General features: G+C 35.5%; 1 protein-coding gene across 2 annotated transcripts in view; it reads left to right on the top strand.

The window, feature by feature from the left end:
• Positions 1-14,704, top strand: part of WDR47 (WD repeat domain 47) — a 56,785-nt gene that overhangs the window by 25,127 nt on the left and 16,954 nt on the right. For both annotated transcript variants that reach the window (XM_060090214.1, XM_060090213.1), the window contains exons 5-7: positions 731-1,533; positions 5,581-5,704; positions 11,008-11,186. In XM_060090214.1, the coding sequence (XP_059946197.1) occupies positions 731-1,533; positions 5,581-5,704; positions 11,008-11,186 (1,106 nt within the window). The remainder of the gene's footprint in view (positions 1-730; positions 1,534-5,580; positions 5,705-11,007; positions 11,187-14,704) is intronic.

Here is a 14,704-nt window from a genome sequence, read left to right as displayed (position 1 = left end):
TCTCTGCACTGTTTTTGTAGAAATGAACTGTAGGTGTTCCCTTTCTTGATTTGCTTTCTTTCCCACACACATTTGTCCTAAGGTAAGTTTGAGAATGGCTCTTTTGCTTTTTGAGTAAGCTGGAGTGATAGCAAGCTATAATAAATAATTGAATTTTGGCATGCTTCAGTTTCACTGCTAGAAAACTTAATTATCCTTACTCTTAAAAAATTATACATTTGAAAATGATAGTATTAAGTCTGAATTACAACACTTTTTTTATAGGTAAAAGTTTAATGTGCTAATAACCAAATTTTAAAACCTTTATTTTAGGAGTAAAAAACATTTTGGGGGGCTTCCCTGGTGGCGCAGTGGTTGAGAGTCCGCCTGCCGATGCAGGGGACGCGGGTACGTGCCCCTGTCCGGGAGAATCCCACATTCCGCGGAGCGGCTGGGCCCGTGAGCCATGGCCGCTGGGCCTGCGCGTTCAGAGCCTGTGCTCTGCAACGGGAGAGGCCACAACAGTGAGAGGCCCGCGTAATGCAAAAAAAAAAACCAAAACAAAACATTTTGGTTCCTGACTTGAAAGTTGTTAAATAGCCCACAATTATATGAGTATTCTGTGACATGAGTTTATCCTTTTGCAATTGAACAGTTTGTGAAAGTTCGTAAAGTGTCTTTATATTTGAATAAAATACTCTCATTGTTTTCATATCTCTCTTTATGGCAATCACTTATGTTTTTCTTACAGCTAGAATTTACCATGCAAGAAGCTGTGCAATGTTTACATGCCCTAGAAGAGTACTGTCCTTCTAAAGATGATTACAGCAAGCTCTGTTTGCTTTTGACTTTGCCTCGTCTGACCAATCATGCTGAATTTAAGGACTGGAATCCCAGCACTGCACGAGTTCACTGTTTTGAAGAGGCTTGTGTCATGGTTGCAGAATTCATCCCTGCTGATAGGAAGCTAAGTGAGGCTGGTTTTAAAGCAAGTAACAATCGTTTATTTCAGCTTGTAATGAAGGGCCTACTTTATGAATGCTGTGTAGAATTTTGTCAAAGTAAAGCAACTGGAGAAGAAATTACAGAAAGTGAAGTACTACTTGGCATCGACCTCTTATGTGGTAATGGTTGTGATGATTTGGATCTGAGTTTATTGTCATGGCTTCAGAATCTCCCATCTTCGGTCTTCTCTTGTGCTTTTGAACAGAAAATGCTTAATATTCATGTTGACAAACTTCTGAAACCCACAAAAGCTGCATATGCTGATCTTTTGACTCCTCTTATCAGCAAACTTTCTCCCTATCCATCATCTCCAATGAGAAGGCCTCAATCAGCTGATGCCTATATGACCCGCTCTCTGAATCCTGCTTTAGATGGTCTCACTTGTGGACTAACCAGTCACGATAAGAGAATTTCAGACCTTGGGAACAAAACTTCTCCAATGTCACACTCCTTTGCTAACTTCCATTATCCAGGGGTACAAAACCTCAGTAGAAGTCTCATGCTTGAGAATACAGAATGTCACAGTATTTATGAAGAATCCCCTGAACGGTAAGTATTTGCTCATGAAAATTGGGAGATCTCCACAAGTGTGAGATAATCTAATTGGGGTGTGTGTGTGTGTGTGTGTGTGTGTGTGTTTTCTAAATGTTCAAGTCCATTTAGTTGAAAGTTAGTCTTTAAAACTTGATTTATAAGGCGTTTTAAAAATTTTGATAATTACAATTATCAGGGAAAACGTTTATTTTTGTATCCCGTATTATCATTTTGCTGGTTATAAAGGCAGTACATGTGCATTGAAGAAATTTTGGAAAATATGGAAGGGTATCAATAAGGGAATTAAAATCCCACACAATATTGCACTTAGATGACCAACATTTTTCCTATGAATACATTTTTAAAAATTGAGAAGGTGCTATATATATTTTCATATAATTTGCTTTTTTTACTTGATAAATCATGACTTTTTCCCATATTTTTAAACATTTATTGAGGTCAGTGATTAATGGTGTGTGCAGTATTCCATTGTATGACTGGATCATGATTTTACCTAGTTCCTTATTATAGGAGAGTAGACTGTTTCCCGTAAATATTACGTATTGAACATGTATGTATAAAAATCTCTGATTATTTCCACTTATCTTTTTTTAGTAATTCTTTATATACATACATGAGGAAATTAAGTATTAAGACTACCACTCAGTTTTTCCTTCAAACCTGGCTTGAAATAATTTCCTGATTAGCAGTTCTTTATTTCAAGGCTTAGGAAACTTCCTGCCTCCATTTTCCAGGAAACCCACTGGGGACACATCCTGGTTTCCTATACTCAGAGTTGATGCTATGAAGTATTACTGTCGACTGCAATAAGTTTATTAAAAGCACAAAAACTAAACCTAAACCTTTTACTATTCATATAGGATAGTTGAAGGCATTCTTTATTGAAGAAGGAGCACTGGACTTGGAATTTCTATTTCTAACTAAAACAGGAGGAGATCTTTAGTTAAGGGTTAAGGCACAAGAATTACAGGATAAATATTTATGGAAGCATTTTCTGTTAAGTTGCTGTGAGATTGTTGAGGTGGGTGGGTGTGATTTTCTTTAATGTTCTTTAAAGAGAGGAGAGGATTCTGGGGTCAGTTAAGTGAGGGACTTCCCAAAACCTAGGGTGACTTCCTAAGGCATCTTATTGCTCTGTATTTTATATTTGAAATATAAAGATGATATCTGGTGATAAAAATGAATGAATATAATTTAATATAGGAACATCCTATTATCTAAATCCTAAAGGAATAGAGAATCTTGAGCATTGGTAGAGACTATCTTAAAGTTTTCTTGGGCTTTCTGATCCCCTTAGAGAAAATTCTCATTGTCTGGGATGCTGGGCTTCAATTCTGGGGGAACTGCTGATATTCTTCTGAGTACATGAGATGATAGGATCTTCTTGGTTAATATAATGAATAGCATGTTTTGAATTGTGCACCAGTGGGATTGTCTTTATAAAGAAAAAAGACACACAAAAATCCAGCCAAATTTGACTCTACATGTGCTATTCCCTATGTAAAGAAACTACTATAAATTGAGGAATGACTGAATAAAGATGGAAAGAAGTAGAATATAAGTTATTAGACCATTATCGATAAGCAGTTGGGTAAAACGTGACATGTCAAAAGGTAAGTAATACATGTGTTATTAGCTGAGCAGTAGTAATAACCCAGAAAACATCTGTCATGTCTCTGAAATTGGAAAACTTATGAGACAAAGCAGTGTAGAACAATGAATAGAACATGGTCTTTGGAGTCAGACTTGGGTTTGAACTGTAGCCTTGCCATTTTCTAGCTGTGTGATCTTGGGATGGTTACTTAATCTCTCTGAGCCTCAATGACCTCCTCTATAAAATAGAGTGTTGACTTGCAGAGTAGTAAACATGTGCTTAGTGCTTAATAAATATCAATTTCCCCTGTTCAGGGTTCATACCCTTGGAAAGTACAGTGTGTCAAAAGGGCTACTAATAACATACTATGGGAGAGCTATTGTGCCGTGGATAAAGTATAAAAATTTACTTTGGAAAAAAGTTTACCTGGTTTTAAAGAATATTTTAGGTGTAATTAAAAAATATTGGAAAGCTCAGTTAGATCAATTATGTTAAAATGCAACATAAAGAGATTCCTGCTTGTGGTAATTTGAAGTCAGTATTCATTTAAAAATATTTGATTGTCTACTCTGTGCTAGCACTGTGCTGCATCCCCAGGATATGATTGAGTTACTATGGTGAAGAAGAAGATAAAACACAGAAGAAAAGTTTTTAAAAGAGTGTGTGGCATTTTGAAGGATATCTTTTTACTCGAACAGAAACCAACTCAAAATAAAAAAGTAATAAAAATCAGTTGAAATACACAAGCTGTGACTATACAATATAATGGTCTCAAAATGAAATGGCAGGAAAAAAGATCTATTCTCATACATGTGCCAGCATTGGATTTGGAGTCTGAAGACCTGGATTCAAGTCCTAGCTTTATTTACTGTGTATTTTTGGGAAAATGACTTTTTTGAGTCTGTTTCCTCATGTGTGAAATGGGAGTTTTAACCTATTTTACAGGTTATTATGCAAGTTAAATGAGATAATGCATGTGGAAGTGCTGTATAAATTGCAAAATTAAATCAAATGTTACTTTATAAAGGTTGTTTTATTCTATCTCTATACAGTTAATAACTCTTACAAATTCAATTTATGGACTAAAATGGGGCTTCCTATGGTCATTAGCAGCTTACAGCACAGTCTGGTAGCTGAAAACTCTTCCCAGGTCTTTCTACTTCCTCCTCAGGGTGCATGTGTGTGTATGTATGTTTAGGTACTTAAGACTACTAGGCTCCTAACTAATGGTGCCTTTGTGAAGATGACTGTCTAGCTCTGCTTTTCTAAACCCTAGACCTATATTTTGATATGTCTTACATACTTCTGCCGGGAGAGGCCGTTAGGAAGTCATGTCCTAATCAAATTAATTGAAGACAAAAACACTTTACTTTTTTACTTGTTCCTGTGGTGCCTTTTACTGATAAGTAATCTATGTGAATGTGGTATTTGTCATCTTTGGATAATCTTAGTTATTAAAAACTTTGAACAGCATAACTGTGAAAATTAGAAATTGCTAGTATTTTAGAAGACTGTTAGGAACAACCTGACATAAGACATCAAGCTTACTAATTAGTATACATTAAAAATATTTGGGGACTTCCCCAGTGGTGTGGTGGTTAAGAATCTGCCTGCCAATGCAGGGGACATGGTTCAAGCCCTGGTCCGGGTAGATCCCACATGCCGTGGAGCAACTAAGCCAGTGTGCCACAACTACTGAGCCTGCGCTCTAGAGCCTACGAGCCACAACTACTGAGCCCATGTGCCACAACTACTGAAGCCTGCATGCCTAGAGCCTGTGTTCTGCAACAAGAGAATCCACTGCAATGAGAAGCCCACACACTGCAATGAAGAGCAGCCCCCACTCGCCGCAACTAGAGAAAGCCTGCGTGCAGCAACAAAGACTCAATGTAGCCAAAAATAAAATAAATTTTAAATAAAATTTAAATAAATAAATAAAAATAATTAGTATAAAAATCTTTTTTAATTTGAAAGAGGTATGTTTAGCTTTTGTGTTAAATGCAAATAAAGAAAGCCTTTTAATAAAATCTCAACTATTCTTAAAATTTTATTGAAATAGAGGAAAGAAAATTGATGTTTGGATAACAAAATAACAGATTAAGAGTTCTTTAAGAGAATGTAGGCATTAGGTCATCTAACCTATTAATTTGTAGGTGAAGCTGAGCCATAGAGAATGTAAGTGATTTTCCCAAGGCCACACACATTATTTTAGATGGGAGCCCCTACCCTCCTTGCTTGATAATGCAGTGCTCTTCCATTATAAGCACATTCTATTTTAAAAAATCCCTTACATAGTGTACTAAGAGAAGAAAGTAAATTTAAAAATCTGTTTTTGTGCATTTGATAAACACTTAGGCTAAATATTCACTTTTAAAATTAAAATTTCTCTAACTACAATATGTTTTTCTTTACCCCTACCTCTTCCTTTTTGTTTTTTTGCCCTGAAGTGATACACCTGTTGAGGCACAGCGGCCTATCAGCAGTGAAATCCTGGGCCAGAGTTCAGTTTCAGAAAAAGAGCCTGCAAATGGAGCACAGAATTCAGGACCAGCTAAGCAAGAAAAAAATGAGGTAATACTTACTACACCTTGAGTCTTTTAGAGTTATTCTCTTTGTAAGAAGTAATACTATTTGCTTGGATAGAATTTAAAAAGAATTTTCTGATATTTGAGAGTAGGGGAGAGAATATCTAGATTTTCTTATTTATTAGATCATTTTCTCCCCTCTTCCTTAAGAATTTATAGTATTTTTAGTTATCACTGTATATTTTGGAGCATTTGTAATGGATGGATTTATTAACAATTTAAAATATCACAGTTGACATTGCTTCTGCATGTTTGAGCACTCACGTAATTGAACTTGCATCAAATGTGGACAGCTTGTATTTTTAAGATATATGCTCTGTATTTTGCTAATTATATTTCATGAGCAAGAAATTATGATGTTTATAATATAGAATAATACTTTATCTAAGCCTTTAGAGTTCCAGATTATTTTTCTGTGGTGCTTTGGGAAGGAAATTGTACTGTGAAATAGGGTGTAAATTTTATCTTATATATATTATCCCCACTTATAAGGGGTGAGTAAGTAGGTTTAATAAGTTGAATAAGTTTTTTTTGGTTTTGACTAAATATTTAGAATGAAGTAGAAAAATTATTCTTAAAAGTACATATGGATATGCACAAAACAACAGAATCCCAAAATATATGAGGCAAACATTGGCAGAGCTGAAGGGAGAAATAGACAGTTCTGCAATAATAGTTGGAGACATCAATACCCCACTTGCAGTAATGGATAGAACATTTAACAGAAGATCAGTAAGGATATAGAGGACTTGAACAACACTGTAAACCAACTGGACATAATAGACATCTATAGAACACTCAACAGTAGTGGAATACACATTCTTTTCCAGTGCACGTGCAGTGTTCTTTAGGATAGACCATGTGTTAGGATGCAAAACAAGTCTCAATAATGTAAAAGATTTGAAATCATGTAAAGTATCTCCTCTGACCACAGTGGAATGAAGCTAGAAATTGATAGCAGAAGGAAAATTTTAAAATCCAAAATTTGTAAAAGGTAATCAACACACTCTTAAACAACCACTGGATCAAAGAAGAAGTCACAAGGGAAATTAGAAAATACTTAGAGACTAATGAAAATGAGTACAACATACCAAATATACAACAAAATTATGGAATGCAGCAAAAGCAGTGCTCAGGGAGAAATTTATAGCTGCAAATGCTTACATTAGAAAAGAAGAAAGATCTCAAATCAATAACCTAATTTTATGCCTGGAAGAGCAAGCTAGACCCAAAGCTAGCAGAAGGAAGGAAATAATAAAGATTAGAAGAGAGAGAAATAAAATAGAGAAAAGGAAAACAACAGAGGGAATCAACAAAACCAAAAGTTGGTTCTTTGAAAATATCAATAAAATTGACAAGCCCTTAGCTAGACTGAAAAGAAAAAGAAAACACAAATAACTAAAATCAAAAATAAAACTATCAACCTTACAATAATGAAAAAGATTATAGGAGAATACTGTGACCAGTTGTAAGCCAGCAAATTAAATAACTTAGATGAAATGGACAAATTCCTTAGAAACACAAATTACTAAACTGACTCAGAAAGAAATAGAAAATCTCAACAGATCTGTAATGAGTAAAGAGATTGAATCAGTAATCAAAAAACTTCACAACAAAGAAAAGACTGGGATCAGATGGCTTTACTGGTGAATTCTACAAACATTTAGGAAGCGTTAACAATCCTCAAAATTTTCCAAAAAATGTGAGGAGGAAACACTTCCTAACTCATTCTGTGAGGCCAGCATTACCCTGATAGCAAAACCAAGTGAAAATATTACAAGAAAAGAAAACTACAGACCAATACCTCTTATAAACATAGAAGCAAAAATCAACAAAATACTGGTAAACCAAATCCATCAGCATATTAAAAGGATTATGCATTCTGACCAAGTGGATTGATTGCAGGATGCAAGGTGGTTCAACATAAAAAAGCAATCAATCAGTTTAATATACATCACATTAATAGAATGAAGGAAAAAAAGAAACAACACGCAATCATCTCAATTGATGCAGAAAAGACATTTGACAAAATCAAACACTTTGCTGATAAAAGCTCTCAGAGAACTAAGAATAGACTGGAACTTCCTCAGCATGGTGAAGATCATTTATGTAAAACCCAACCTAACATCATACTCAATAGTTAATGAGTAAAAGCTTTCTCCCTAAGGTCAGGAACAAAGATAAGGATGCCTGCTTTCACCGCTGTTGTTCAACATTTATTAGAAGTTCTAGCCAGAGCAGTTAGACCAGAAAAAGAAATAAATTGGAAAGGAAGAAGTAAAGCTACCTCTATTCACAGATGACATGAATATTATATGTATAATCATGAATAATTCACAAGACAGCTACTACAGCTTATAAACAGGTTCAGCAGAGTTGCAGGGTACAAGATCAACACATAAAAATCAGTTGTGTTTCTATACACTAACAATGAACAATCAGAAAAGGAAATTAAAGCGATTTCATTTACAACAGCATATAAAAGGATAAAATATCTGGGAATAAATTAAGGAGTTGAAAGACTTGTATGCTAAAATCTACAAAACATTGCTGAAAGAAGTTAAAGAAGATCTGAATAATTGAAGACATTCTGTGTTAATGGATTGGAAGATTTAATACTGTTAAGATGTCAGTACTACCCCAGTATTATTTACAGATTCCATGCAATTCCTGTAAAAATTTTACCACCTCTTTTGCAGTAATGGAAAAGCCAATACTCAAATTCATATGGAATTGCAAGGGACCTTGAATAGCCAAAACAATTTTGAAAAAAGAAGAACAAAGTTGTAGGAGTCACACTTCATAATTTCAAAACTTACTACAAAGCTACAGTAATCCAAACTGTGTGGTACTTGTATAAGGATAGGCATATAGACCAATGGAATAAATTGAGAGACCAGAAATAATTCCGTATATCCATGACCAACTGATTATTGGCAAGGGTGCCAAGTCCATTCAGTGGGGGAAAAAATAGTCTTTTCAACAGATGATGCTAGATCAACTGGATTTCCACATGCAAAAGAATGAAGTTGGACCTCTACCTCACACCATATATAAAAATTAACTAAAAATAGATCAACAACTTAAGTATAGGACCTAAAAGTATAAAACTCTTAGAAGAAAACAAAGGGATAAATCTTCATAACCTTAGATTTTGTAATGTGTTCTTAGGTATGATATCAAAGCTTAAGCAACAAATGTAAAAATTGATAAATTGGACTTCATCAAAATTAAAAACTTTTGGATTTCCCTGGTGGTCCAGTGGGTAAGACTCCATGCTCCCAATGCAGGGGGCTCGGGTTCGATCCCTGGTCGGGGAACTAGGTCCCACACATGTGCCACAACTAAGAAGTCTGCATGCTGCAACTAAGAGCCCACATGCTGCAATTAAAGATCCCACATGCCACAACTAAGACCCAGGGCAGCCAAAATAAATAAATAAATATTAAAAAAAAAACCTTTTGTGCATCAAAGGACATTATCAAGAAAGTGAAAGGACAGCCTACAGAATGGGAAAAATATTTGCAAATCATTTATCTGGCAAGAGTTTAATATCTAGAATATGTAAAGAACTACTACAACTCAACAACAAAAAAATCCAATCTAAAAAAGGACTTGAATAGACATTTCTGCAAATTGGCTAAATGTCTATAAATGGCCAATAAGTACATGAAGAAGATGCCTAACATCACTTGTCATTAGGGAAACGTAAATCAAAACCACAATGAAATATAACTTCACAACTACTAAAATGGCTAAAGTCAAAGCAATGGAAAATAACACGTGTTGATGATGAAACAGAGAAATTTGAGCCCTCATACATTGCTGGTTGGTATGTAAAATGGTGCTGTCACTGTGGTTTCATGGTACCTCAAAAAGCTAAATATAGAATTACTGTATGACCCAGCCATTTCACTTCAGGTATATACCCAAAGGCATTGAAAACAAGGACTCAAACAGATATCTGTACATCCATGTTCATAGCAGCATTATTTATAGTTGCCAAAAGGTAGAAATAACCCATGTCCATCCACAGGTTAATGGATAAACAAAAGTGATATATCCATACAATGGGGTATTACTCAGCCATAAAGAGGAATGATATGCTACAACTTGGATGAACCTCTAAAACATCATGTTAAGTGAAATAAGCCAGACACAAAAGGACAAATATTGTATGATTCCATTTATGTGAAATATCTAGGACAGGCAAATTTATAGAGACAGAAAGTAGAAGTTAGCAAGGGTTAGGGGGAGAGGGAAATGGGGAGTTATTGCTTAATGGTTATGGAATTTCTATTTGGGGTGATGAAAATTTTTGGAAATAGATAATAGTGATGGTTGTACAACACTATGAATCTAATGCCACTGAATTGTACACTGAAAATGGTTAAAATTACAATATTTGTATTTTACCACAAAATTTTTTTAAAGGACATACAGATAATTTTGTCTCAGAGTTATTGCTATAAGTTATGAAATAAATGGGGACTGTTACTATTTTCTGGAAAAGGGAGACAGTTTTAGCTTTAATTAGCAGTACAAGACTCTTAGATAAGCTTCTTATCAGTGTTGGCCAAGTTTAGAGATGACTGATTTGGTCCAGTTCACGTGACCTGTGTAATGTGACCAGACTCCGGCTTGGCAGGAGTCTTTCTTTGCCAATATTTGAATTCACTATGATATCTAAGTCCTTTAAGTTGGCTTCTAGAAGAGTGAGGAAGGAATGTTGAGATTGCTAAGTTTAACACCCATTTATTCTACTTTCTTGTGAAAGGCTGTTTGAATTAAAGTATTGTTTTTGAGGGAAATTTTATAAGCTTCCCTCCAGAGTAACCTATTAAGCCACTTACATTCTTAAATTAAGTGTGTTGGATAAGATTAATATTGTGTTTATTAAATATTAATGTAGTCCCTCAGTAAGTATTTTTTTTCTAGTAATATAGATAGATTTGTATTTGTCTTTATCTACATTTGTATTCTCTATCTATGTCTCCCTTGTGACAACTGTAACTTGTATTTTTATTTGGTGTTAGGGATCCAGGATGACCATTCATTTTGGTCAATCTCTTGCTGTGGAATTCAGCAAATTAACTGATCTGATCTACGTGACTGTTAAGACTCATGGATACTATGTTATTTTTCAAAGAGCCAATATATTAAGTATTTTCTGATTGTTATTTATAGCTATCTGTATGTTTTATTCAGCACTTATAGAAGTTACTGTTGAGTGGTGACATATTCAATTGTAGTCTGCTCAAATATATTATTTTTTCTAATATTTTTAAGCTTCGAGATTCAACAGAACAATTTCAAGAATATTATAGGCAAAGATTACGCTATCAACAGCATTTAGAACAGAAGGAGCAACAGCGACAGATATACCAACAGATGCTGCTTGAAGGAGGTGTGAATCAGGAGGATGGTCCTGATCAGCAGCAGAATCTTACTGAACAATTCCTCAATAGGTCGGTCTTTTTAGTCACTTTTTAAAATATAAGGAATTATTTAAAAGCTATTAAGAGCATGCAGCAACTGCTACTTGCCATGTATAGTTTGAAATTTTAAGGCTTTTTAAGTGTTTCAAATAGTGTGGAGTTACTTAATCTCTTCTAGTCACAGCATTCTGAGGGCTCATCTAGTTTTGTCCTTCTTCCCTTTAAATGGCCTTTCACATCTAAGCAAAGGGAGCAGTGAGCGTGGTGGTTTCAGCACACAGCCTGGAAGTAGACTACTTCTGGATCCAGCCCTGTCCCAGCGTAGCTGAGGACCTAGGGGAAGTTACTACCTTCTATTTACTTGTTTCCTCATCTATTTCACAGGGCTGCCATGAAGATTAAACGTGTTAATCCATGTAAAGTGCTTAAAACAGTACCTGGCCTAGAGTAAGCACTATATTAAGTGTTACCTGTTATTTTTATTGTTATTTTGAGAGCTTAAACTTTCAGATTCTATTGAATTCAGTATATTAAAATGATTCTTATAATTTCTACCAAGACAGTATGAACTTATATTATTTTTAACTATAGGAGGTAAATATATGGTAACATTTTTTTTTTAGAAATCAGTAAACCAGAATATGTTTGTTTGTTTGTTTATTTATTTATAAAAATTAATTAATTTATTTTTGGCCACGTTGGGTCTTCATTGCAGCGAGCCGGGGTTACTCTTCATTGCGGTGTGCGGGCTTCTCATTGCGGTGGATTCTCTTGTTGTGGAGCATGGGCTCTAGAAGCGTGGCCTTCAGTAGTTGTGGCACATGGGCTCAGTAGTTGTGGCTAGTGGGCTCTAGAGCACAGGCTCAGTAGTTGTGGTGCACGGGCTTAGTTGCTCCGCGGCATGTGGGATCTTCCTGGACCAGGGCTTGAACCTGTGTCCCCTGCATTGGCAGGCGGATTCCTAACCACTGCACCACCAGGGAAGCCTGAATATGTATATTTAAATGAGCAAGGGTTGTTGGAAGATTGAATTAACATACATAAAAAATTACTTAGAATAATATCTAGCATATAGGAGGTATGCCATAAATGTTGGCTATCATCATGATTATAATATGGTAATGCAGCGGCAACTGTCTTTACTTGGTTCAGTAATATTGGAAGTAATCTGCTTGACACTCTGCGTGTTATGCAAGTCAGTGAGCCTGAAACTGATGCTGTCTTCAAACCTTCACACAAGGAACTTGTATAGTGGTAATCTATAGAGTCTAGGTAGGCCTCTGAACATTCAGTTTGAGGGTCGTTTAATTATCACCTCTGATCAAGTCAGTGGCTTATGAGAATTATCCTAATTTGATGAATTGCTACTTCTAGTTCTTGGATGTCATTTTGATATCAGTAAAAGTCATGGTTGCAGTTTGACTTCCTGACTGTTTTATTTTTCAGTGAAAGCAGATACCTAGCATTAAGTCAGAACATGAAGTGGCAAGGTTCTGTGATTCTGGTAGTAGTAAGATGTCCTTTCTCAGAAAAAAAGTTAAACTATTCAAGACGGTTTATTCTTCCTTTAAAGACAATTATAAATAGAATTCAAATTATTTCTTATAATTTAGTTTCAGTTTAGAGCATATTTATTATTTATCAACTGTTCTCAATTTCTTTAGAGATTAGAATTTTAAATTGTACTAAAGGTAAGTATGTTATAAAAATCCATAAGATAACCAGGTCTATTATAAATAAATATGAATGGGTGTTTACCCTAAGTTTTTGTAAATTAGTTTCATATAAATTCTCTGTTGCTGTCTTTTTTTTTTTTTTTTGGCTGCATTGGGTTTTCGTTGCTGCGCGCGGGCTTTCTCTCGTTGCGGTGAGCGGGGGGCTACTCTTCGTATGGTGCACAGGCTTCTCCTTCCGGTGGCTTCTCTTGTTGTGGAGCATGGGCTCTAGGCACGTGAGCTTCAGTAATTGTGGCATGAGGACTCAGTAGTTGTGGCTTGTGGGCTCTAGAGCACAAGCTCAGTAGTTGTGGTGCACGGGCTTAGTTGCTCTGCGGCATGTGGGATCTTCCTGGACCGGGGCTTGAACCTGTGTCCCCTGCATTGGCAGGCGGATTCTTAACCACTGTGCCACCAGGGAAGCCCTCTGTTGTTGTCTTAACCTTTTCTTATCCGTTTTCTAACTCTTTAAAATAATAGTTCAATCCTTTTTTTCTGGACCTTATGTATCTGAGCCTGTACCAGGACATTAAAGTACCTGACTAATACCAAGGACAAATTGAATAGAGATAGAATCTAGAAATTAAAATATACTTTTTTCCCCTTAATGTTTTAGTCTTCCAAATCATTCTAGCAGCAGAGCACAGTTTCCAGAATTAAATTTTGTTTCTTCCTTCCCAGAGACATAGAAAGAGGCAGAGAAATAAGAGTCATGTTCTATAATAGAGCTTACTGAAAAAAATCAACTAAAGTGTGATAGGATTATTATTAACAGCACTGTATCACTACTTTATACCTCTTGATATTTTGTTTCTGTTACTAATAATTGGCACTTATTATAGGCATATTCTGCTCCTTCCCCATCCTCCCCACTTAGAGAGAATCAATATGAAATTTGCATTTTAGATTCTTTATACTTAGCATTTCCCACATTTATTTGACTCAGGCTCTTTTTTTATGGGGAGCATTTCACAGGATTAGTGTTTCATAGAAGATTAGAAGTACTGTCTAGTTAAACATTTTAACTGATAAATATTTAGTAATGGCTGCCAATTCCTTTAATAATATTAAACTGCTCTTTTAAAGTCTTTTTTAAGACCTAAACATACACATGCACGCATGCACAAGCACACACACGAACACTAATGTTTAATGTAGATAAATTAGAAAATACAATGAGCCACAATACCCCTTGGTAGTTACATCCCTTATGTAGTCCTCTCTCATACTAAATCTAGGCTGGAGAAAGTGATTCTCCAGTTCTGGTCTAAATCTTAAGAGAGCCTGGCAGCTTCCTCTGTGCCCTTTGGAGCCCTGAGTCCAGCATAAGGAGTCAGGCTACCCTGACGTAGAGAGACTTGAGGTGAGGGAAAGATCCCAAGACCACCTTGTTTTGCTCCCTGTTTTATCTCCCTAGTGCCTAGATCAGAGCCTGGCAAATAGTTTTTGTAGAATGAATAAATGAATGAATGAGTGAATGTGTGGATAATAAGGATGCCACTTGACTTTGTCCCATCATGGCCTGCTCTAGTCATCCATTTCTTAGTTGATATGACATTACTAGACAGTTGAAATGAAAATGGCTTGTTTTGTTTTGTTGGTGAGAAATTTGATAGTGGTGATATTTTTATTATTTTGGGAAATTAATTTTCATGTTGAAAATTGAACCAAAGTTATACTGGAGAAGAAACAGATTTTTTTTGTTTTTTTATGGCAAAAGGTGCTTTAAAAAAAATCAATGATACCCATTATGCCTATCTCCTTTACAGTGGTATACTATAGGAAAAATTGGATCTTCTTTCAGTTTCTTGGTTGTGTCTTAAACTGATGATG

This window comes from Mesoplodon densirostris, chromosome 2 (genome assembly GCF_025265405.1).
Source record: "Mesoplodon densirostris isolate mMesDen1 chromosome 2, mMesDen1 primary haplotype, whole genome shotgun sequence".
In the NCBI taxonomy this organism is placed as follows: Eukaryota; Metazoa; Chordata; class Mammalia; order Artiodactyla; family Ziphiidae; genus Mesoplodon; species Mesoplodon densirostris.
This window is presented reverse-complemented; position numbering and strand designations above follow the sequence as displayed.